The 26,010-nt window shown below is 41.8% G+C and overlaps 1 protein-coding gene and 1 long non-coding RNA gene across 2 annotated transcripts in view; one reads left to right on the top strand and one right to left on the bottom strand.

The window, feature by feature from the left end:
• Window positions 1-26,010, bottom strand: part of rcc2 (regulator of chromosome condensation 2) — a 112,990-nt gene that overhangs the window by 52,012 nt on the left and 34,968 nt on the right. Inside the window, exon 3 of the mRNA XM_034171654.1 lies at window positions 9,396-9,489. Within this exon, the coding sequence (XP_034027545.1) occupies window positions 9,396-9,489 (94 nt within the window). The remainder of the gene's footprint in view (window positions 1-9,395; window positions 9,490-26,010) is intronic.
• The window catches only part of LOC117511761, a 23,770-nt gene continuing 14,323 nt past the window's right edge, over window positions 16,564-26,010 (top strand). Inside the window, exons 1-2 of the long non-coding RNA XR_004561073.1 lie at window positions 16,564-16,575; window positions 24,077-24,080. This is a non-coding gene — a long non-coding RNA (uncharacterized LOC117511761). The remainder of the gene's footprint in view (window positions 16,576-24,076; window positions 24,081-26,010) is intronic.

Raw genomic sequence — 26,010 nt, 5'->3', positions numbered from 1 at the left:
ACAGTGAACTTTGCAAAGAGTTCTCTTGTTCCCAGTCAACAAACGACCTTCATCGGCATTGCCATCAACTCCCTGACTATGACTGCATCGCCATCCCCACAGAGAGTGGACGATGTAATTCGTCTCGTCTCACACATTCAACGGGCTGTGACACTGCCTTTTGGTTTGCTGCTCCGGTTGATGGGCAAATTGACTGCAATGTTGCTAGTGGTACCTTTGGGACTTCTGTTCTTACGTCCCCTACAGATTTGGATCAACAACCTAGGCCTCAACTCGAAGTTGCATCAGCACAGGCTTGTACGACTCTCCAACCAGTGCCTTCTGCACCTCAAACCCTGGGGGAACGTTGACTTCATCTGCAAGGGTGTCCCTTTAGGCTCTGTTCCTTCTCGCCGAGAGGTGGTTGTTACAGATGCATCACTCAGGAGAGACTCCAACACATAAACGTGCTGGAGCTTCGCGCTATGCGACTGGCTCTCAAGCATTTCCTCCCAGCCCTGAGAGGAAGACATGTTCTTGTCGGACAACACGTCAACAGTCTATCACATAAACCATCAGGGGGGCACCAGGTCCAATCACTCATTGGCAGAAACTCGGAAGCTTCTCTTATGGGCGTTGCCTCGCCTTCAGAGTGTCAGAGCAGTTCATCTGCCCGGTGTACAGAACAGCGCAGCGGATTTATTCTCCAGACAGAAACCACCACCGGGAGAGTGGAGACTGAACCCGATTGTGGTCCAAATGATCTGGCATAAATATGGTGCAGCAGAAGTGGACCTTTTCGCTTCAAGCACCTCGACACATTGCCCACGATGGTACTCCCTCTTGGAACCAGACAGCCCGCTGGGGCAGGATGCATTGGCTCACCCGTGGCCGGATTGCCTCCTTTATGCCTTCCCTCCTCTCCCGCTGCTGATGTTGACACTGCACAGGATAGATCAGAGCAGCCACAGGGTGCTGCTGGTTGCTCCATTCTGGCCTGGGAGGATTTGGTTTCCCATGATTTACAAACTCCTCGAGGGAGAACCTTGGGCTCTCCCTGAGAGGAAGGATTTGTTGTCACAGCTACAGGGGAGGATTTGACACCCTCACCCAGAACGCCTTCAACTGTATGTGTGGCCGTTGAGGGGCCAGACTCCTTGTTAAGTTCTTGTGACCAGGCTGTTGTTCAGACTATCCTTAATTCACGTGCTGCTTCTACCAGGGCTTTGTATGACAACAGATGGAAGCTGTTTGCGCGGTGGTGTGAGAAACAAAAGTTAGACCCGGAGCATTGTCCTGTGCCTATTCTCCTCAAATATTTACAAGAACTGCTGGAGAAAGGACTTTCTGTCGCTACCTTGAAGGTTTATGTTGCTGCAATCTCTGCCCGGCACGTCTACGTTGATGGCCGGTCAGTGGGTTCACACCTCTTAGTGTGTCATTTTTTGAAAGGTGCTCTACGTTTGCAGCCTCCAAGGCTTGCACGCGTACCTTCATGGGACCTTCCTCTAGTCCTGGAAGGTTTAAGCTTATCCCTTTTCGAACCAGTTGAAAGTGCTGATCTTAAATGGGTGTCAGTGAAGACTGCCTTTCTACTTGCACTGTCTTTGGCTAAGCGGGTGGGAGAGCTCCATGCCCTATCAGTTGCTGGGGACTGTTTGCGATGGAATTCTGACGGATCTGGGGTTACGCTGTGGTCTAATCTGTCCTTTTTACCCAAGAGAATTTCAACTTTTCATGTTAACCAGCCAGTTTCCTTGGCTGTGTATGTCCCGCATTCTGATCCAGGATTATCTGTTTCAGGTTCCCTGTGTCCTGTCCGAATGTTGAAGCAGTGCATTAGTGCAACTGCCGGGATCCGGAAAACGGATGCCCTGTTTGTGTGTTACGGTGATCACAAAAGAGGCTGTGCTGTCTCATAGCAGCGACTCTCACATTGGGTCGTGGATGCCATTTTACAAGTATACAGGTCTAGAGGTCTTCAGCCTCCTAAGGTTACGTGCCATTCCACCAGAGGGGTGTCCACCTCCTGGGCTGCACTGAGAGGTGTCCCTTTGAGTGATATTTGTGCTGCTGCTACGTGGGCTTCGTCCTGTACCTTCGCCCGCTATTACAGACTGAATGTGGCCGCTCCTCCTGCGGTGACTTTGGCGGTGTTGTCTGCCTCCACTCCCCACTGCTGATGCGAGGTGAGTGTGACTCTTCGTGACCTTGTTGGTATTAAGTCATCCAGGTGCTAAAGCACCGCCCACTGGCGGTCAGGAGGAATGAAATAGAACGAGAGTTACGAATGTAACTACGGTTCTATGAATTCCGGATGACCGCCAGAGTTGCTTGTCACTCAGAGTCTTGCGAGTTCATTCCGAAAAGAAGCGAGCGCTGGGTGCGTCTGGTATATAAAGACAACCAGTGACGTCACCCAGGTCACATTCAATGGTGTGACTTTGTTGGTATATATTCTCGACCTCTGTGCTGCGCACATGTAGTTATCCAGGTGCTAAAGCACCGCCCTCTGGCGGTCATCCGGAATTCATAGAACCGTAGTTACATTCGTAACTCTCGTACTTTTTTGTATTTCTCTGTCTAAGTTAATCAATCAATTAATCAATTTTATTTATATAGCGCCAAATCACAACAAACAGTTGCCCCAAGGCGCTTTATACTGTAAGGCAAGGCCATACAATAATTACGTAAAAACCCCAACGGTCAAAACGACCCCCTGTGAGCAAGCACTTGGCGACAGTGGGAAGGAAAAACTCCCTTTTAACAGGAAGAAACCTCCAGCAGAACCAGGCTCAGGGAGGGGCAGTCTTCTGCTGGGACTGGCTGGGGCTGAGGGAGAGAACCAGGAAAAAGACATGCTGTGGAAGAGAGCAGAGATCAATCACTAATGATTAAATGCAGAGTGGTGCATACAGAGCAAAAAGAGAAAAAAACACTCAGTGCATCATGGGAACCCCCCAGCAGTCTAAGTCTATAGCAGCATAACTAAGGGATGGTTCAGGGTCACCTGATCCAGCCCTAACTATAAGCTTTAGCAAAAAGGAAAGTTTTAAACCTAATCTTAAAAGTAGAGAGGGTGCCTGTCTCTCTGATCTGAATTGGGAGCCGGTTCCACAGGAGAGGAGCCTGAAAGCTGAAGGCTCTGCCTCCCATTCTACTCTTACAAACCCTAGGAACTACAAGTAAGCCTGCAGTCTGAGAGCGAAGCGCTCTATTGGGGTGATATGGTACTATGAGGTCCCTAAGATAAGATGGGACCTGATTATTCAAAACCTTATAAGTAAGAAGAAGAATTTTAAATTCTATTCTAGAATTAACAGGAAGCCAATGAAGAGAGGCCAATATGGGTGAGATATGCTCTCTCCTAGTCCCTGTTAGTACTCTAGCTGCAGCATTTTGAATTAACTGAAGGCTTTTCAGTGAACTTTTAGGACAACCTGATAATAATGAATTACAATAGTCCAGCCTAGAGGAAATAAATGCATGAATTAGTTTTTCAGCATCACTCTGAGACAAGACCTTTCTAATTTTAGAGATATTGCATAAATACAAAAAAGCAGTCCTACATATTTGTTTAATATGCACTTTGAATGACATATCCTGATCAAAAATGACTCCAAGATTTCTCACAGTATTACTAGAGGTCAGGGTAATGCCATCCAGAGTAAGGATCTGGTTAGACACCATGTTTCTAAGATTTCTGGGGCCAAGTACAATAACTTCAGTTTTATCTGAGTTTAAAAGCAAGAAATTAGAGGTCATCCATGTCTTTATGTCTGTAAGACTATCCTGCAGTTTAGCTAATTGGTGTGTGTCCTCTGGCTTCATGGACAGATAAAGCTGGGTATCATCTGTGTAACAATGAAAATTTAAGCAATGCCGTCTAATAATACTGCCTAAGGGAAGCATGTATAAAGTGAATAAAATTGGTCCTAGCATAGAACCTTGTGGAACTCCATAATTAACCTTAGTCTGTGAAGAAGATTCCCCATTTACATGAACAAATTGTAATCTATTAGATAAATATGATTCAAACCACCGCAGCGCAGTGCCTTTAATACCTATATGGCATGCTCTAATCTCTGTAATAAAATTTTATGGTCAACAGTATCAAAAGCAGCACTGAGGTCTAACAGAACAAGCACAGAGATGAGTCCACTGTCTGAGGCCATAAGAAGATCATTTGTAACCTTCACTAATGCTGTTTCTGTACTATGATGAATTCTAAAACCTGACTGAAACTCTTCAAATAGACCATTCCTCTGCAGATGATCAGTTAGCTGTTTTACAACTACCCTTTCAAGAATTTGTGAGAGAAAAGGAAGGTTGGAGATTGGCCTATAATTAGCTAAGATAGCTGGGTCAAGTGATGGCTTTTTAAGTAATGGTTTAATTACTGCCACCTTAAAAGCCTGTGGTACACAGCCAACTAATAAAGATAGATTGATCATATTTAAGATCGAAGCATTAATTAATGGTAGGGCTTCCTTGAGCAGCCTGGTAGGAATGGGGTCTAATAGACATGTTGATGGTTTGGATGAAGTAACTAATGAAAATAACTCAGAACAATCAGAGAAAGAGTCTAACCAAATACCAGCATCACTGAAAGCAGCCAAAGATAACGATACGTCTTTGGGATGGTTATGAGGAAGAAAAGTTAAGTTGAAAAGTTAAAATGGTTAATAAATAACACTGAAAAGTTTAAAAACACAATATTTGATGGACATAACATTTGCGCTCTTCTTTAAAAACGACACACTGTACCAACACAGGCAGTTTTTCTGTCATGTTGACAGTTTAGTTTTTTTCCTCAACATTTTTGAGTAGGATTGCATTTTATATATATATATATATATATATATATATATACACACATACATACACACACAAGGGTAGGCTGAAAAGTTCTAAGGCTCCCCATGAAGGAGTAATGCATTAACTGCATTATAGTGAGCCTTAGAACTTTTCAGCCTACCCTCGTGTGTGTGTGTGTGTGTATACATACACACACACACACACACACACATATATAAACCCTAAAAATCTTGTTTGAAGAGCTAAATCTGAACTGATTTATTGCCAAGTAAGTTCTCACTTGTCATCGGTGCATAAACAGCAATAATAAAAAGAAAATGAAAAAAAAAAAAATTCTGGAAGAAGTAAATCTGCTCTTTTTAATGATGAAATCCTGGATGAAAAACTTTCTGAATCAGTTTGTCACACTTTACCATTTCACTGAAGCTGTGTGGTAAAGATGATCGTTTATTTACAGTGTCACTCACTCACTCACTCACTCACTCAGCTGCAGCGCTGTCCTGCTCAGCTCTCTCCCGGCAGCGGAGGGGCGAGTAGGCAGTTCAGCACAGACAGCCTGGTTGGATTTTGGAGAACTACCCCAGAGCAGAGCACAGTATAACAGCATATAACGCTGTTGTTCCACTGTCTGGGCGGAACCCTGCACTTAGAGCCGAGGGACATAGCAAGATCGTGGTGGTGTGTTTAGCATCCTATCTGCCTTACCTTTTCCTGGTTGTTTAAGCCAAGCTTCTGACATATTAAAGAAGACTTGAGTCCATCAACAAAGTATTGAGCAAAGGGTGTGAATATTTATGTACATGTGATTTTTTTTTTTCTCAACAACAAAAAAACTTTTCATGTTGTCATTATGGGTTGTTGTGAGTAGAATTTTGAAGGAAAAAATAAATTTACTCCATTTTGGAATAAGGCTCTAACATAACAAAATGTGGAAACAGTGAAGCGCTGTGAATACTTTCCAGATGCACAGTATACGAGTGTCATTTGTGCAAAAATCTAAATTAAAATGGACAAAATGCTGAATGTAGTCTTGTGGGCAGTGACACATTTTAATGTCTCATGTTTTTTACATCCCAGTTAGTAAGACAACATAAAAGTACTCATGATGTTAAGTGTCGCTGCACACATGCTAATAATTAATGATCTCTGATGTATTTTATTCCTCTCAGTCTGAGCGTTAGCAGGTGCATTTCCGGAAAACGTTTTACTCGGCAATTCTTTGCATTTTTCAATGTGTGACGTACTTAAAGCAAAACAGAAACATCCCAGTGACTGGCAGACAGAGAAACGAACCTGCTCCATCCAAAAACAAAACTTCTGAGCTGCAGTTTGAAAGTGATGGCTTGGATTTACAGAGAGGAGACAACACGTGTCACCTGGAAAATGTTAATGTTTTCAGAGTGTCGGATTTTGGAGCCTAAAGTGTGATGATGTGCTGTTTGTCTGAATGCTGGTTTACTGAAGCTGTGGACATGGATGTGGGGACATCTGACACTGTTTTTAACAGACTGCCTGGACACAGAGATGGATTTGTACATTGGAAAAAATCAGAATACATTATTTCCACGAGTTAATGGACATCATTTTACGTGCCACAAGCGAGAGAGAGGCAAAGCTGCAGCCTGTGAGCTCACGCGCGCCTTTCTTTGATCGCATGAAGTTTATATTTGGAAATTAATCCATAATACGACAGTGATTTTGGCATGTTCATGATTTTACCCCTTTTGTGTTTTGTGGCTAAATTTCTACTGTTTTTTTTACTTCGAGAAAATGTAAATTTGGAGCTGGAATGTGTGTATGTGTGTGTGCTGCAAAGCTCGCTGTGTGTGTGTGTGTGTGTGTGTGTGTGTGTGTGTGTGTGTGTGTGTGTAAGTGCGCGCGCATCCTGTGCTGACGAGATGCTCGTTTTCGAACGCCAGCAGATGTTTTTTATTTTTTTAAAGTTTTTATTGAAAACAACACTCAATTAATAGTGCACAAAGCTGAACCTGGAGCAGAGATGGTTACTGACAGGCTGTGTTTATGACTCCTGGCTGCAGGTACACATTAACCTTGGAGCCGCAGCCTTTACCATTGACTGTATCAAAATGAACAGTTATCACTTAAAAACGAGTCATCATAACACGACATCACACTTATGTCAACTCTGGAATTAATCTGTCCCTCAGGTCTTAATGTTAGCAGCTACATTCCATTGAAGCACATGCTGGAATGCTTCTAGTAGCGACATCACTTGTCAGAAACACCCGAGTACTCAGTTTTCGGACGTCTCCGTAACTGTTTGTTGTGAATGCCGTATACTTTGAAACCAGTCACGGAAGTGCACAAAGTAATCCCGGTGGCTCATCGGATGGTCACTAACAGCTTAAATATAAATTGTTATGATTCTGGTGTGACATGTCCTTTAACAGTAAGAGTGGCGCAGTGGAAGCTTGCTGGGTCCATAACCCTAGAGGTCGATGGATCAAAACCATCTTCGGCTAAGCATTTTGTGAATTTCTCCACTGTGAGATCAATAAAGACTTATCTTATCTAAACCTCTGGGGTCCGAGGGCATTTTTTGGACAGTTCACAGTTAACAGTTAACAGTGTTAACAGTTGCTGTTAACAGCTCTCCCTGCATCCCACAATCAAGTTTTATGTCTCTTTTTTCAGGACAACCTGTGCTTTCATAATATATATGCTTTTGTTGTGTTTTTAAGTGTAATAAAGGTTTACAATCAAAAATAAGGAAGGAAAAAGTAAAGCGGAAAATAATTTTCCACACACATTTATTCAAAACACACAGCAAACTATAATAAACTGTTTTGACACTTTAGAAAGGTAATTTGAGGTCTTGTGTGAAAGACTGTGCAAAAAAAGGTTCAAACAATAAACAAATGCACATTTTGAACAACATATACAAAATGGTCTATGCGTTTTGTTATCTTCATGGTAAAAGCAACAGAGTTATCCAGTAACACTCACATGCAAACTAGTGGAGCAATCCTGATAGTTACACACACTGTTTGAGCACAATTGTCATGAGAGGCTCTCCGTCTGCTTTCAGTGATCGCTGTGCATAATGGCGCAAGGCGCATGGAGCCCAACAGTATGTACTCACTGGAGCACCCAGGGGGCTATTCAAAGGGGCCGGCTAGTAACATATCACTCCTGAAAACGATCTTTGGCTTTTCACGTGAGGTGAATCTGCCCTACGATTGGATTTTGGAAAACCATGTGACGGTGAACCAATTCCGATTGGACACTCACACTGCGCACATGATCACACAGCTTCTATGAGGAGTACAAAGATGACCGATGGCAGGCTTGAATGTCTGTAGAGTTAACTTTTGAGCAAAAAAAAAAAAAAAGTTTCTATCTCATATGATTAAAAATTTAGTAAAGCTTGGCCTTTGCCGTCGTATACGACGGCGTCGGCCCCAGAGGGTTAAAATGAGTTATCTGGAGATGACATATCCCCTTGGTCTCCACAAATCAGTAATACAACGCGTCGGGGATCACCCAAGTACACGCTTATGTTAAATACCTATGAAATTGGTCAACTGGTTCTTGAGATACGAGGGTAGGCTAAAAAGTTCTAAGGCTCACTATAATGCAGGTAATGCATTAGTCCTTCATGGGGAGCCTTAGAACTTTTCAGCCTACCCTCGTATTTCACTAAGGGCAGCAATGATTGTATCTTGAATAGCTTTCTGTGACCTTGAAATTGATCCCAAGGTCACCATAACCGACTGGTGTTGGGGGATCACTCAAGTACACCCTTGCTAAATACGAGTGAAATTAGTCAACTGGTTCTTGAGATATCGCTCTAACAAGCAAAAACGGATGGACGAACATGCCAATCGCTATATCCCCTGTATTTCATACCGGGGGGGGGGAGATAAAAGAAGCATTCTACAGTAAATTCATTCAATGTGAATAACAAGAGCTGTAATCAAATTCCAAAACATTTAATGGAAAAAGAAAGTTTATATTTACAATTTGTCTCACTGGGAGAGTACAGCAGAGTCAGTTCTGCAGTTATTTAGGGAGAAATCATTAAGCTGGTGAAGTTCAGTCAGATAGCCCTGCCGTATACCACTGTGGAAGACCCTTAAGAGCAGAGTAAACAAGTGGTGCAACAATCCAGCAGATCCACAATACTTTACAGTCCCTCACAAACACTGAGCCGACTCACAAATCTAAACCATTGCAGCTGTGACTCTGACATTTTTCTTAAACACGTGGCATTGTGGTTGATCATCCGCTTCAACCAGGAGGTGTATCGTACTGTGGATTCACTGAATTGTGGAACGGATCAGCTGTGATCTGTTACACCATTAAACCACAGAAATCTGTGATTTCCCAGAAATTTCAGATCCCTGTAACATTCTACAAGACACTAACTCAGTCTACACCGAGAGGGTGCAGGTTCTCTTTGCAACCACCCACTCCATCAGGTGATTTCACTGATTAACATCACTTTGAGCAGATGGAATCAGTTAATCAGTGAAATCACCTGGTGGAGTGGGTGGTTGCAAAGAAAAGCTGCACCCTCTCTGCCTTTTCTGGAATAAGTTGAAGACCTCTGGTCTACACAATATAAAATACTCTACCTTGTTGTTTGGGCACCTCTTTTCGTCCAATCAAATCCCAGTTAGTTGCACCAAAGACGAGTAGTTGACCTTTTACCTTTGGGCACTCCAGTGTCTGCGGAAGGATGGTATGAAGGCAGTTACACATATTAAATTAACTATGTTATGGAATTAAAGCTTTAATTTTAATAACTACAGCTGAATGACAGTATGTAACTACACATATCCATAAATATTTTGTCATTTCATTAAAATGATAGTCCTACATTTCCATTCAATGATTTCTTTGATGCTGCTGGAAACAAAGAATGATGAAATGATTTAAACTAGACTACCGTTCTCGCAGAGCACAAACCTCCAACACTAGTTTCCAATATTCAGGGTTGAAGTCCTGTTAGAAGTGGCATTTCATAAACTAAAATATAATACAAAATATAGATCAAAAGGGCTTTTCAATGTTAAAATCAAACATCTGCTAAATCTGCAATACAGATCACATGTGGATCAAACAGTCTATTCATTAAGAGCGCAAGTTTGCACCTCATTGTCACAAATGAGAGTGATTGAGGCACTTCTGATTGGGATATAATGCAAAATATACACCAAATTGGCTTTTCAATATTAAATTCAAATGTCCACAAAATCCACAATCCGGATCAGAACCAGATCAAACTGTCAGGTGATAATGAGTGCCAGTCTGCACCTCACTTTCAAATGTGAGAGTGACTGGGGCATGGTTAAGATATAACTAGCATGTTGCCCGTGGGGATCCATGGGCTCTAGATTGGGTAGTGTTTATATAATAGGTAGCTGACATTTTTGAAGGATGGTAATAAATTGTGCAAAGTTTCTATAATGAGTTGGAATGGTGTGTAATTCCAGAATGTTTTTAGAACCTTAGACCTCAACCCTTTTTAGAAGAAGAACTCAACCCTTTTATTTCCTATTAATTATGTAATTTTTTTTAGTGTTAAGTTAATTTACTGTCTTAATGTATTTATATATTGTTTAGGTTCTTGTTATCATATACACTATTATTTTATCATCACCATTATTATTATTATTATTTTTACTTCTATTTTGTCATTTGATTTTTAAAATGGATCACGCATTTACAATTATATTCTGTACTTACACTGAACTTCAAGATTCAAGACTCAAACAACTTTATTGATCCTTAAAAGGGCAATTCATATCACACCCAGTTATCTCAGACAAAAAAAATACAGCAATTAATCCACAATTACTACTAGTTGAACATAATAATGGCACACATCAGAATTAAACACAACACATATACATTTGATTGTTTATGTACGCTAAACTTTAAAACAGTCTGTCATCCGAGTTGAGTCAACATGAGTGTGGGGTGACCGCCACAGTCTCCCGTGCAGCCACGAGCGTGGGGGAGAAGTGAAGGCCTTGGTGATGCATTCGGCTTACTAAACTTACTAAGCTTACTCGGACTTACTAAATAAAATCACACACACAGTCACACTTTAAACATAGTGATGCGCCGCCTAGTCAAGTTAGAAAGACAGAGTCCGCTCGGAATTAATAACTTCAAAGCGAATCGCCATTTAAATCAAATGACACCTCTTCAATCGATCAAAATGTTTTTTCCCCTCCCAAAATGAGACGGCCTGGCTGATGTGCAGCAGCCGAACACTGTATGGCTGCAGACCTGTAGACTCCAGCAGCCAGCTGAAATCAGCTCAGACGTATGGCGTGACATCCATGTTAATGTCCGTCCATCCATCCATTTTCTTCCGCTTTATCCGGAGTCGGGAAGCGGGGGCAACAGCACAAGCAAAGCTGCCCAGACCTCCTGATCCACACACACCTCCCCCAGCTCCTCCGGGGGAACCCCAAGGCGTTCCCAAGCCAGCCGAGAGACGTAGTCCCTCCAGCTCCAGTGTGTCCTGGGTCTTCCCTGGGGCCTCCTCTCAATGGGACGTGCCCGGAACACCTCTCCAGCGAGGCGTCCAGGGGGCATCCGGAAAAGATGCCCGAGCCACCTCAACTGACTCCTTTCGACGTGGAGGAACAGCGGCTTGACTCCGAGCTCCCCCCAAGTGACCGAGCTCCTCACCCTATCTCTAAGGGAGCGCCCAGCCACCCTGCGGAGGAAACTCATCTCGGCCGCTTGAACTCGCGATCTCGTTCTTTCGGTCATGAGCCAAATCTCATGACCATAGATGAGGATCGGAACGTAGATCGATCGGTAAATCGAGAGCTTTGCCCCCCTACTCAGCTCTCTCTTCACCACGATGGTCCGATACAGCGACCGCATCACTGCAGACGCTGCACCGATCCATCTGTCGATCTCACGCTCCATCTGTCCCTCACTCGTGAACAAGACCACGAGATACTTAAACTACTCCACTTGAGGCAAGGACACTCCACCGACCTGAAGACGGCAAAGCACCCTTTTCCGGTCGAGAACCATGGCCTCGGATTTGGAGGTGCTGACTTTCATCCCAGACGCTTCACACTCGGCTGCAAACCTCCCCAGTGCACGCTGAAGGTCCTGATTTGACGAAGCCAACAGAACCACATCGTCCGCAAACAGCAGAGACGAGATTCTGTGGTTCCCAGAAAGACAGAATCCATATTAATGTCTGAAAGGAAATGCTTTTGACAAAAACTACAATTTTTTTTCTATCTGTGTCCAGAGATCAAGGATCCACCATGTAGAGTTTATTTCATGTCCAGAGATTAAGGATCCAGTGACCAATTTCATATTTATTTCCTTTAAGACTCAATAAAATGCTGTTGACATAGAAAACCTGTAAAGCCTACTTGCAGTACACAGAAAATTCACAGGAGGAACTGATAAGGAATCGGATTGATAAGTGGAATCAATAATGGTTTCAATAGATAAAATGCGATAAGCTGCAATTTAAGTATGATCTGACTAGTCGACTAATCGCAAAAATAATCGTTGACTAGTTGACTAGCAAAACAGTCGTTTATGGCAACTCTATTAGCCAATATATGTAGCCTCTCTAAAAATTAGTCCTATCACCATTCAGTTTTGGCGCAGTTCATCCTTGACCCACAAAGCATAAACATACAAAATGGAAAACATCAGCTCTCCCCAGTTTGTGCGTGATCAGAATGGCAGGCAGAGCGTTTTGTCTTTTGTGCATTCTGCTGTAAGCAGGTGTTTTTAATTTGACAAACCGAGATTGTGGCGGAAGACATTAAAAGCACCACACTTTTCACTTATGGTACCTGGAGCATGACACTCAAGTCACTCATGGTAACAGCATCATAACACTTAACTCAACTGACTAAACCAATCATCAACAAAAACACAATTAGTAACATGAACAACACTGTTAAACTAACATGAACCACATTAAAAAAACCAAAACACTGAATTCCCATGGTGCACTGCAGCACAATGCTCAGTTTACTGGTTAGCTAAAAATCACAAATTTTCAAAAAACAAACAAAAAAATTTTTTCTATCAACTTTCTGCTTTCACAATGTTCATCCATGACCCAAAATACATAAGCATACCAAATGACAAATGTTAGCTCTCTCCAGTTTTGCCATGTTCAAAGCCATACACACACACGCGTGCACACACAGAGGCCACTTGATTATTATAATATAAATGTAAAATATGTTAAATGGTGTTTTCAATGTTAAATTTAAATTGCCACAAAATCTGTAAATTGGATCAGATCTGGATCAGGCCAAGCTTTTTCATTTCTTCATTCAAACTGATTAGGGCAAATTTAAAGAAGAACTTTGCATTTTGGTCAGAATTTGGCTGCTTCATCAGTTTTTTTGGTCACATTCTTCTCTATGGAGCTTCCCCTACAGCTCAGGAGTACATACAGTGCACCCATTAAAAAACTAAGAAATCACATGTACAGTGGTCCCTCGTTTATCGCGGGAGTTACATTCTAAAAATAGCCCGCGATAGGTGAATTCCGCGAAGTAGCAGCGTTATTTTTTTACAATTATTATAGATGTTTTAAGGCTGTAAAACCCCTCACTACACACATTTTCTCACTTTTCTCTCCTGTGTAAACACTCTCAAAGTTCAAACCTTAGCAGAAAAATAAGTCCAGTATTATAGAATGAAACCAAAGATCAAAACCTGTTTTCAGGCCCAAACATTTGTTTGAGAAATAAAAATAGAATGTTTTCCTATAAATAATTATGATGGCTTTTAGAACTAACAAATTTAATTTTAACAATCAACCTACGAGGTTGGACACATAAGAAATTATTAATAGTAACTGACCAGTATTCCTCTGATCGCGCCTTCATCGTGGCGCCGCTCCGCAGCGTGTTTTTCCACCTCGGGGCAGGTGTCTTTTTCCGAGTGATATGGGCAGTTGTTGGCGCTCTTTTCTTCTTCTGAGCGAGAAGATTTTTATAAACAGACACACGCAGAACACAAGCAGGGGTGGTGGCCAAGTGGTTAATGCGCTTGGTTTCAGTTTGGAAGGTTCTGGGTTCAAATCCCACCCCTGCCACATTTCTCCATGTAATGTGGAGTTGCGTCAGGAAGGGCATCCGGCGTAAAACCTGTGCCAAATCAACATGCAGATCCACCTTGGATTTGCTGTGGCGACCCTGAGTGCAAACAAGGGAGCAGCCGAAGGGACTTACTTTACACACGCAGAACACAATGCGCGTGCTGTTTCTTTGCTGCTGGAGCGCTCTGCATCAAAACAGCGAGTGTAGTCTCTGGACCTGTTGCCAGATTTTGGCTGCAACTAAGCACAGCAGACAGTTAAAAAAAAAAAGAAGCAGCATGCAAAATTGCACTAAAAAAAATCCGCGAAACAGCAAGACCGCGAAAGGTGAACCGCGATATAGCGAGGGACCACTGTACATAAGTATTCGCCCCCTTTGCTCAGTCATAATTCCTAAACCGCGGCTAATGACGCATGAGCAGTGAAAACAGGATGGAAATTTTAGGGGGGACCATACGGTTGGTGACACTGGTGTAACAGTTTATCTTCCCCCTTGGATATCTTACCCCCCACCCCATTATCTTGCCAAAACGTTTTGCAAGATATGTTTGTCAATGTGTGTTTTTTTTTTTTGTTTGTTTGTAATCACTGCATTTTTCAACTTTAACTCACTGTGCAGCACACATACCTAGCAGACTCTTGCAAGTTCACATATAAGCAGCCCTAGTAAGGTACTATTCAGTGCACAAAAGAAACAAGCTCAAGGTCAAAGGTCAAGGTCACAGGAAGGTCAAACACTAAATTCAACCATATACAATTATAGACTTTTGATGAGGTGAACACCATCCTGATCAGGTCCACATAATCACGGGTACACCTCATCAAAAGTCTATAACGGCTTTATTATATGGTAAACAAGAAAATTGGCAGTTTGTCAAACATACTAAAAGTGACAAATCAATCAAGTTTCAACTCTTTATTCCTGTCATACTGCACCAACTGACATCCCCTCAATCGACTGGAGACGCCTTTTAAGTCCATGACAGAGTCATCAGCCTTGTTTTCTTATAAAGTTCGCCATTCGCCTGTCCAGCTTCCGCGTAAAATCGACCGAGTACTCCGTCAAGCATCCGTCTGTCATAAGTTTTGAAAGTTGGACACATGTCCCTTTTCAGTGACATACGTAAGAAACAGGTTGGCTGCTGACTGTGTATTTCTGTGGGTGTTCTTTGCATCTTTTTCGTGCAAAATTTGTTTTAAGTTAGCGTCGCTAACAGAACCAAACCTGTCTTCTGCCATCTTGTCAACAAACTGACAGCCGTGATCGATAGAAGGTGTCGCTCGATTAGCTAGCACTACACTGCACGTGAGGTGTATTCGAGATTTCTAGGGTGGGGTGGAATATATCCTAGGATATCATCCTAGCTATACTGTTACACCGGCCCTCCAGAAGGAAAGGGTCATTTCCTGTCTCCAGTCTTTCTGGTAGCTTCTCGAGGATCCAGATGGAAATAGGAACTTATTTGTACACCATTAATCCTAAACTAATGTCTGTCATAAACAATACGATAAAGTGGCATGAAAGAGTAATTCTACACAGTGATGCAACAGGAATGTGTGTTTGCCCTGATTGCACAGAAACACAAGTCTGATGGCAAAATATGTGAAGTTCTTACATTACAAGAGTCCATCCTGGTGAGATGAGACCACAATGAAGTATGTCGAGCCAGATCAAAACCGCTACAATTTCCCACATTACATCATAATGTGCATATTGTGCGGCGTTTCTCAAACACACACACACACACACCAGTATTATAGGTCTACTGGATCTTCATAATGAATATGGGAAAGGCGGAAATAGCTGAAAGAGAGGAAAAACAAAACACAAACAACTTGCACCATGAAATGGAGGTGTTGTGTACGACTCCGGCAGTTCCAGGACACACAAATGGAGCTCCAGAGTTCAGAAAGTAAAAAAAAAAGTGAATCAATGTGTCTGCCTACGACATATAAATCTTTGAATTAATTTGTTAACATAACATAAACAGTTAAACTCGCCTAAGCCATCGTCGTACGAGGTCTGTCCAAAAAGTATCAGACCTTTTTATTTTTTGCAAAAACCATATGGATTTGAATCATGTGTGATTGCATCAGCCAAGCTTGAACCTTCGTGCGCATGCGTGAGTTTTTTCACGCCTGTGAGTTGCGTCTTTCACCTGTGAGCAGGCTTTGTGTGAGCAGTGGTCCAACCCTCTTGTCGGATTTTTATTGTGAATAAATGAACGATTTGGAGCTTTGCTGCATCAAATTTTTCCAGAAACTGTGAGAGACCTCCAGGTGGACACCATTTGGAAAATTTAGATGGCTTTCAGCGACGATTTTATGGTGATTACACAGATTAAGGAGTGCTCCAGCCGGTTTAATGACCGCCCACAGCGTCTGAGAGCGCAGCGCGCTCCGAGCGCCAATCGACAAGCTCAAACCCTGCTCAAAGAACCAGATCATTTCCAACGTGAAGGCTTTGTTGATCCGGGACATCATCTGACTTTCACAAAAAAGGCAGAAGACGTGGACATCAAGACTTTTTCGGCATATTCTACTGTTACAGGAGTTTTTTTCATGGAAAGAGGATTGCGCCACCGTGCCGTTCATGGCGCGGGACAAAACCACCTCCGTGTTGGTCTCACAGGACAGCTTTCAGGTGGCTTTCAGACGGCTTCCGGTTGCTTTTCAGTCGTGTGAGTATCCGAGAAATTGTGCATGAGCTGGACATGCCCCAACATTCCCATGAGGCTTCATCACGGCGTTGCTTTGCAGCATGCGGCTCCATCCTGACGCGCGGAATTCCTCCGCATGTCTGTGTCAATGTGCCGAAAAAGTGCTGATGTCCACGTCTTCTGCAATTCCTGTACTATTCAGACAACATACCGGATCAAGACAGCGTCCAGTTTAGAAATGAACGGCACATTCCACTGTTACAGGAATTTTTGTCATGGAAAGAGGAGCGGAGGAATTCCGCGCGTCGCGGCTGAGCAGCATGGCGCAAAGCAACGCCGTGATGAAGCCTCACAGGACATGTTCTGGCATGTCCAGCTCATGCACAATTTCTCGGATACTCACACGACTGAAAAGCAACCGGAAGCCATCTGAGCCACCTGAAAGCCGTCCTGTGAGACCAACACGGAGGTGGTTTTGTGCCGCACCATGAGCGGCACTGTGGCACAATCCTCCGCTTCTCTTTCCATGAAAAAAACTCCTGTAACAGTAGAATGTGCTGAAAAAGTGCTGATGTCCACGCCTTCTGCCTTTTTTGTGAAAGTCAGACGACGTCCCGGATCAACAAAGCCTTCACGTTGGAAACGATCTGGTTGTTTGAGCGGGATTTGAGCATGTCGATTGGCGCTCGGAGCGCGCCGCGCTCTCAGACGCTGTGGGCAGTCTTTAAACCGGCTGGAGCACTCCTTAATCTGGGTAATCCCCATAAAATCGTCGCTGAAAGCCATCTGAATTTTCCGAATGGTGTCCACCTGGAGGTCTCTCACAGTTTCTGGAAAAATTTGATGCAGCAAAGCTCCAAATCGTTCAGACATTTATTCGCAATAAAAATCCGACGAGAGGGGTGGACCAGTGCTCACTCAAAGCCTGCTCACAGGCGAATGACGCAACCGACAGGCGTGAAAAAACTCACGCATGCGCACGAAGGTTCAAGCTTGGCTGATGCAATCACACATGATTCAAATCCATATGGTTTTTGAAAAAAATAAAACGGTCCGATACTTTTTGGACAGACCTTGTATAAACCGGATACAAGTCCATAAACACTGTATCTACCGGATTTTAAGGGATTTTCACTCACATCAGACAAAATGTCCAGTCCAATTAGGGATGGGTACTGATAAGATTTTATTGATAGATGCCATTATCAATTCCACTTATTGATCCGATTCTTTATTGATTCCCTTATCAATATCTCTTTTGAATTTTCTGTGTACTAAAAGTAGGCTTTACGGGTTTTCTATGCCGACAACATTTTACTGAGTCTTAACGTAAATAAATCTAAAATTGCTGACTGGATCCTTAAACGCTGGACATAAACAGAAATAAACAAAACCTGTAGTTTTTGTCAAACGCATTTCCTTTCAGGTATAAATGAGGCAAATTTAACTCCACAGCCCTGAGCGAAGCTCTTGCAGCTGGCTGCGCTGCACGTCAAGATTAATGAATCAAAGTTTTCAACGTTTATTTATAGAGCCCTTTACAACACCGAAGGTGACCAAAGTGCTTCACAATAAAACAAAAAATTTAAAATGTATAAGACAAAACAATACATAAATGCACACAACTAAAAGAGGAAAATACATTCAGGTAAAGTGTCACTGTGCTACTGCGTGTTGAAAGCCAGTCTGAAAAGATGAGTTTTAAGCCCAGATTTAAAGAGGCCAAAGTCAGTGATAGTGCGCATGTCGGGGGGAAGTTTGTTCCAGAGTCTGGGCCCAACGACTGAAAAAGCCCGATCACCCCAGTGTTTATATTTCACTCGAGGGATGTCCAGCAGGAGCTGATCTGAGGACCTCAAGGCTCTGGTCGAGCTCTGAACCTTCAGGAGCTCGAACAAGTACAGAGGGGCAAGGCCATTGAGGGCTTTAAAAACAAAAAGCAAAATTTTAAAATCAACTCTAAAAGAAACTGGGAGCCAATGCAATGAAGAAAGGACTGGGGTGATGTGCTGACATCTACGTACGTTTGTTAAAAAACGGACAGCGGCGTTTTGTACCAGGTGGAGGCGATTCAGACAGGACCGAGGGACTCCAACATAAAGTGCATTATAGTAGTCGATCCTTGAACTAATAAGAGCGCAAATTATTTTTTCAAGGTCTGAATGGTTTAAAAAAGGTTTTACCTTTGTTAAAAGATGTAATTGATAAAAGCTCGCTCTAACCACACTGGCAATCTGGTTTTCAAATCTTAAAGAACTGTCCAAAATGACACCAAGGTTTTTTACTGTAGATTTAAAATTAGAAGCCAGTAACCCAAAGTCTTCAAATAAGGTGTCGCCAAGCAAAATGCAATCAGTTTTTTCCTCATTTAGATGGAGGAAATTCTGGTTTAGCCACAATTTTATATCGGCTATGCAGTCCATGAGATGTTTAATGTTGTCCACTCGATTTGATGACAATGGCAGATAGATTTGCAGATCATTTGCGTAGCAGTGAAATGAAAGTTTGTGTCTTGTTATTATGGACCCCAACGGTAACATGTAAAGAGAAAATAAAATGGGACCCAAAATAGAGCCCTGGGGCACTCCACATGACAGAGGGAGCAACAGAGGAGGACAGGTCACTGATCATAACAGAAAAATTTCCTGTTTGATAAATATGATTCAAACCATTTCAATACTGTACCACAAATACCAACATTTTTAAGTCGGGATAAAAGAACAGAATGATCAACAGTATCAAACGCTGCTGTTAGATCAAGCAGCACCAAAGCAACAGGGCATTTACCATCAACAGACAGGGCGACATCATTGTGCACTTTCAATAGTGCAGACTCTGTGCTGTGTCTTGATCTGAACCCTGATTGAAACTTTTCCAAAACAGAATTACAATCTACAAACCTTTGCAATTGTGTAAAAACAACTTTCTCAAGAACCTCTGAGATAAAAGACAAATTAGACACAGGTCTAAAATTAGATAAAATTGCTGGGTCAAGCTGTGTTTTTTTTAAGTAATGGTCTTAATACAGCCTGTTTAAAAGTGTCAGGAACACATCCCGAGCTTAGGGAAGTGTTGATTAAAGACAAAAGGGAAGGACCAACAGTGTTAAACATGTCTTTCAACAGTCTGGTTGGGATGATGTCCAGGGGACAGTTTGTAGTTCACATACATTTAACAGTGCCTGTAAGGGACGAGAGAGAGACAGGTTCAAAACAGTCAAACACTGCAGACCCAGAGACAGCATCAGACAGGTCTGCACTGATGCTGCTGTCGCATAAACCTCTCACTGACTTCACTTTCCTCAGCGCAAAGAGCAGTATAGAGGGAGAAGCTCAGTAAAAACGCTGTCATCACCTGGTTTTACCCACATTTCTATCAACAAGAGGAAATCCAACTCACGCATTGAGAAAAAATCATTCAAGATAAAAGTTTTATTTGAGAGAGACCTGGTGTTAATGAGCGAGATGCGCAAGGTTGTGAGGATATTCCGCTCAGAACTCAGAGCAACAGGGTGAGGATTTCCCTGCACGGAGCCTCGCCTACACATGCTGCCAGCTGCTGCAGAGCTGGTAGCCGGTGCCTGGATCAGCTGATCGGAGCCATCGGACCTCCAAAGAGCGCCGCTCCGTGAAGCCGTTGTAACCTCCAGGAATCCTCGTGATGTCCGTGGGATCAGACGCCGACGACTGCGCCAGGTAAGCTCTCAGTCGGACAAGTACACCGCCTCGTTTCCCCCGCTTTCTGTTGCGGTGCTTGCGGGACAGGGGGACAGGTACAAGCTGCAGGTAGTGGGGTGCAGACGCCAGAAACAGCGGGGCCGTCTTCGATTGTCTACTACAGCCAAAAATCTGTGATTTAGCAACAGAATCGCAGATATTCAAAAGAGTCTGGCGATCATACATCAGTAGCGGTGACACTTGTCTAATAAAAAACAATATAAACAGCAGTAGCAATAAAATACTGCGCAGAGGTAGACAACAGGCCGTGTACAGTGGCGCCAGCTTTTCCTCAAAATGTAATGTAATTACATTTTGAGGAATTACATTCTAATGTAATTCATAAAGAACAGAGGTCGTCTCATTTTGGGGTAAAAACAAAAAATAGTTTTGGTCTGTTGTAGTTTGCTGTGTGTATCAACGTTTGGAAAGTGGTGTCATTTGATTCAATTCCATCTAGAATCTATCTTTCCAACATTTGGGGCCACGCAGTTAGTCCCACAAAACAGATGATAATATCATTATTATCATTTCTTTGACCTGATAGACAGCATCTTCTGTTTATGAACCGGAGAAGCGGGTCCAGCTCCTGCCATCACCAGAACCATCACGTGTGCTACTCCACAAAAATTTAATGAGGACCAAATAAAAACTCCAGTGTGGACGACGATTCTAATTTCATGCCCGCAACAAGACAAGAGTCCCAGTTAGTAACTTTAATCAGCACAAAGGTGACACACGGTCGAGAGAAATTAATATTTTCCCAATACACACCCCCAAACAACAGCCACTCCAGTGTAATGTGAAATGAACAACCAATAAGGGAATCATTAAGCAAACGGGCAAAAAAACTGAATCATTTCTTATCGATTCTTAACAGGAACTGGTTTTCTATACCCATCCCCATGTCTGATCGCAATGTATTTCCAACCAGATGGAGCAGTCTGGACGTGCCCCGTAACAGAGGAACAAAATGAAGTTCAACTCTGACACTTACGTGATCAAAAATCCGGCGAATTCTTTTTTTCAAACTGCTCAGACCCGGCACCTAAACGAGGTAGGGCGTAATTGAAGGCCGGTGATTATTAACAAAATGCTACTTGTTGCTTGCCCTGCACTATAAGCTTCACACATATCCCTAGGTGTGGCTAACCAAACTGCTTTAGATCAGAGCCCTCTTCGTGGCTGTGAACCCTCTCTGGAGCCTGACGTGCACCTGCTAATCAACTGAGACTGCAAGGGCTGTGACTGGTCACTTTTACATTTTCACTCCTTCGTCTCCCATCATATTTTTAAAAAGTTTTTGCAGTGCACCCACCGATTACATTTTGATCATGGATCAAATACGTTTGGCAGGAAAGTCCATAAATATGTCCAACTTTCCAAAAAGGAGTCAGATAAAGATGATCAAATGACCTGCAATTCATGGAGGTAAATTGTACATAAAATATCATTGGTTTGGAGGTTGATTGTATAAAGAAGTGGAGCTCATTGAGGGACAAATTAATCCACAAAAAGACAGTGTTGCTGTGGCAAATTGCATAAAGACAACTAGAGCCAACCGATATATCGGCCGATATAAGCCCTTTTCAAAGTACTCACTACCGGCTGAAATTTTGCTGATAGAACGCCAATAATTTCTCATAAACAGAACAGTTACTGAAATAATTAGGGGTGTCGGAAAAAATCTATTCACGTCCGAATCGCAATTCTTATTTATTACGATTCTGAATCGATCCAAAATGTCCAAGAATCAATTTTTAAAAACATTTCCTTGCTTACTCGCTCCGTGTACTGTTTGTCAGGCAACAGCTTCCATACTACAGCGTCCCCGCAAGGGGGGGGTGCTTCAAACATTCGTGAGCTGCAGAGTTCAGTGGCTGTAACTTAGCATGGTGGATGAAGAGCTAATTCAGGCAGCACCGTCTTTGCTGAAGGCAAATGTTTGGGCACATTTTGGATTTTATTATTTGCTGCATAAGAAGGAGCCTGACATGACTTATGCAGTGTGCAAAATCTGCAAAATGAAAGTCAAGTACTTCGGAAACACTTCAAATCCGCAAGCCCACATGCTACGTCATCTCCCGGAGCTAAAAGAAGCAGAGCAGCGTTATCTGCCGACGACTGACCAGCACTTTGCTAAACTGCCAGCCAACTCTGAATGAGCAAAGCAGATAAGTAAATTTACATCTTTAGAATCACTTGATTAACCTTGTAAAGCTGCATTTTCTTAAACATAAACATTTTTAAAGTAATATAACTATTTCTCAGAGCTCTTTGAATCGAAAATCGATTCTGAATCGAATCGTCACCCCAAGAATCGGAATCGAATTGAATCGTGAGTTGTTGTATGATTCACATCCCTAGAAATGTTTGTCGGCAATGTAAAATGTCCTTGCACCATTTGTCCAGTAGATGGAGCTCTGCCTCCATTCAACTGAGAGCTGCTTACGCCCCTGCTTAAATGTGTTCATCACCAGCCCCCGTAGTTCGCCGTCACACTGCACTGACTGGCTGACAACAAAAGCATACAAGTAAGTTTATGAGGATCAATATCCTTATCCTGAACCTATATCTAAGTTGTAGCAACAAGAGGTACAAGATCAGATGTATTTCACAAGTCTTTTTAAGGATATGTATTTGCTAATTTCACAAAGGTTTAATTCTTGATTGCATTTTAAAAGTTAATCAATATGAGGACAAAGCTTCAGCTTTTAGCTCATACCTTTTTTGTTAAGGGTCCAAAAAAGAACATTTTATTCATAAAAAAAAAAAATCCACTGATTTATCGGCTATCGGCAAATCAGCCGATTTATTGATTATCGGCATTTTTTTCATCCACATATCACTATCGGCATCGGCCTCAAAAAATCCCTATCGGTCGGGCCTTCAGACACAATGCAGAACTTTAAAAGGGTCACACGCACATTAACGTCATTGCATGACCAGAGTTACAGAAGCGTAAATCAGACTTTAGGTTTTGAAGGTACTACTGCACAGTGAATTTAGAAAAAACAGATTTTGTTCATTTTATACATAATGGATTTTTATTATAATGGACAAAATTCGGTGCCCCACCTGAATCCAATATAGGTGAGTGTTGCTGTGCCAAGTCACTGAAAAAAGCTCAGATGCACCAAAGAGTGAACTAAAATGAATGACCAGCATAATCAGAGCCACCTACAATGAGCTGAGGATCCTCAGTGTGGCATTAATCATCACATCATATGCATGTATTCAATCTATACTGTATTTGTAATCTATAGCATGACAAAGTTTTCATTTTGTTTTGAATGTATGTAAACATACAAACACTTGCTTACATGATCCTCTGCTTTTATGTGAATGTACTGTGCAGCTTATACTCTGCTTTTCTGTAATTCTGGCTTTGTGCTCGTCTTATGCAGCCCAAACATGACCTTTACTCTTGTTACTTAATCCACATGTCTATTCTTGCTGTGTAAGCTTGATAATATTGCTGATTTTTTGGACAAGTTATAGCTATTGCTTCTCAAACTAGTAGCAAAACTTTATGATTGCTGAAGAAAATCATGTTAAAGTTTCACATCACATTCAAATTTTGTAGCAAAATACAACAGATAACTAGAGTTAACTTTTTATTTTGATTGACCATGACTTGATACTGAAACAACACAACACACATTAAACACTATTAATACTGACTGCATCTGTATTTACAAGGTTCTCTGCACAGCAAATATTGAAATATTCCTGATGTGAAGAAATATATTTCTTAAATAAAATATAAAGAAACATTAAACAGTAAAAAAAACAAAAAAAAAAAAAAACAATTTTATTTAAAGTTGAGTCTTAGTTTAGCTAGAACTGTACTGATCCCTTGGGAACACTCCCTCAGGGAAACAGGTTCCAGCAGCACTGTATAACAGCACACAGGGTAAGAAGCACACAGAGTATCAAACGTGAAAAAAAGAAGTTTTCTTGTTCTTGTAGTCACAGCAGTAACAATTAAAAATCTTCGTAGCTTTATTTGGTAAAAATAAAAATTGATTGAACAATTAAATTAAATCGTGTATAAAGCAATAAACAATTTACTTCCTGGAAATATTAAAAACATGTTCTTTAATAGAGTAGGGGATTATAATCTGAGGGGGTGTTTAACTTAAAACATCAGTGGGCACGTACAACATTAAAAGGTTTTTGTAGTATTTCTGTTTGTGGAGTGAGGATGTGGAACAAATTGATAGAAAGAAAAAAAAAGATAGAAAAAAGCAGATCACAGACATGACACAAAACTAAAGTCATTTCAGATGGCAACTTTCTGGCTTTAAGAAACACTATAAGAAATCAGGAAAAAAAAATTGTGGCAGTCAGTAACGGTTACTTTTTTAGACCAAGCAGAGGGAAAAAAAAAATATGGAATCACTCAATTCTGAGGAAAAAATTATGGAATCATGAAAAACAAAAGAACGCTCCAACACATCACTAGTATTTTGTTGCACCACCTCTGGCTTTTCTAACAGCTTGCAGTCTCTGAGGCATGGACTTAATGAGTGACCAACAGTACTCATCAATCTGGCTCCAACTTTCTCTGATTGCTGTTGCCAGATCAGCTTTGCAGGTTGGAGCCTTGTCATGGACCATTTTCTTCAACTTCCACCAAAGATTTTCAATTGGATTAAGATCCGGACTATTTGCAGGCCATGACATTGACCCTATGTGTCTTTTTGCAAGGAATGTTTTCACAGTTTTTGCTCTATGGCAAGATGCATTATCAGCTTGAAAAATGATTTCATCATCCCCAAACATCCTTTCAATTGATGGGATAAGAAAAGTGTCCAAAATATCAACGTAAACTTGTGCATTTATTGATGATGTAATGACAGCCATCTCCCCAGTGCCTTTACCTGACATGCAGCCCCATATCATCAATGACTGTGGAAATTTACATGTTCTCTTCAGGCAGTCATCTTTATAAATCTCATTGGAACGGCACCAAACAAAAGTTCCAGCATCATCACCTTGCCCAATGCAGATTTGACATTCATCACTGAATATGACTTTCATCCAGTCATCCACAGTCCACGATTGCTTTTCCTTAGCCCACTGAACCTTGTTTTTTTCTGTTTAGGTGTTAATGATGTCTTTCGTTTAGCTTTTCTGTATGTAAATCCCATTTCCTTTAGGCAGTTTCTTACAGTTCGGTCACAGACGTTGACTCCAGTTTCCTCCCATTCGTTCCTCATTTGTTTTGTTGTGCATTTTCGATTTTTGAGACATATTGCTTTAAGTTTTCTGTCTTGACTGTCTGATGTCTTCCTTGGTCTACCAGTATGTTTGCGTTTAACAACCTTCCCATGTTGTTTGTATTTGGTCCAGAGTTTAGACACAGCTGACTGTGAACAACCAACATCTTTTGCAACATTGCGTGATGATTTACCCTCTTAAGAGTTTGATAATCCTCTCCTTTGTTTCAACTGACATCTCTCGTGTTGGAGCCATGATTCATGTCAGTCCACTTGGTGCAACAGCTCTCCAAGGTGTGATCACTCCTTTTTAGATGCAGACTAACGAGCAGATCTGATTTCATGCAGGTGTTAGTTTTGGGGATGAAAATTTACAGGGTGATTCCATAATTTATTCCTCAGAATTGAGTGAGTCCATATTTTTTTCCTCTGCTTGGTCTAAAAAAGTAACCGTTACTGACTGCCACAAATTTTTTTTCTTGATTTCTTATAGTGTTTCTTAAAGCCAGAAAGTTGCCATTTGAAATGACTTA

This window comes from Thalassophryne amazonica, chromosome 6, assembly GCF_902500255.1.
Source record: "Thalassophryne amazonica chromosome 6, fThaAma1.1, whole genome shotgun sequence".
Taxonomy (NCBI): domain Eukaryota; kingdom Metazoa; phylum Chordata; class Actinopteri; order Batrachoidiformes; family Batrachoididae; genus Thalassophryne; species Thalassophryne amazonica.
The sequence above is the reverse complement of the archived record's forward strand: the minus strand, read 5'-3'. Positions and strand labels throughout refer to the sequence as shown.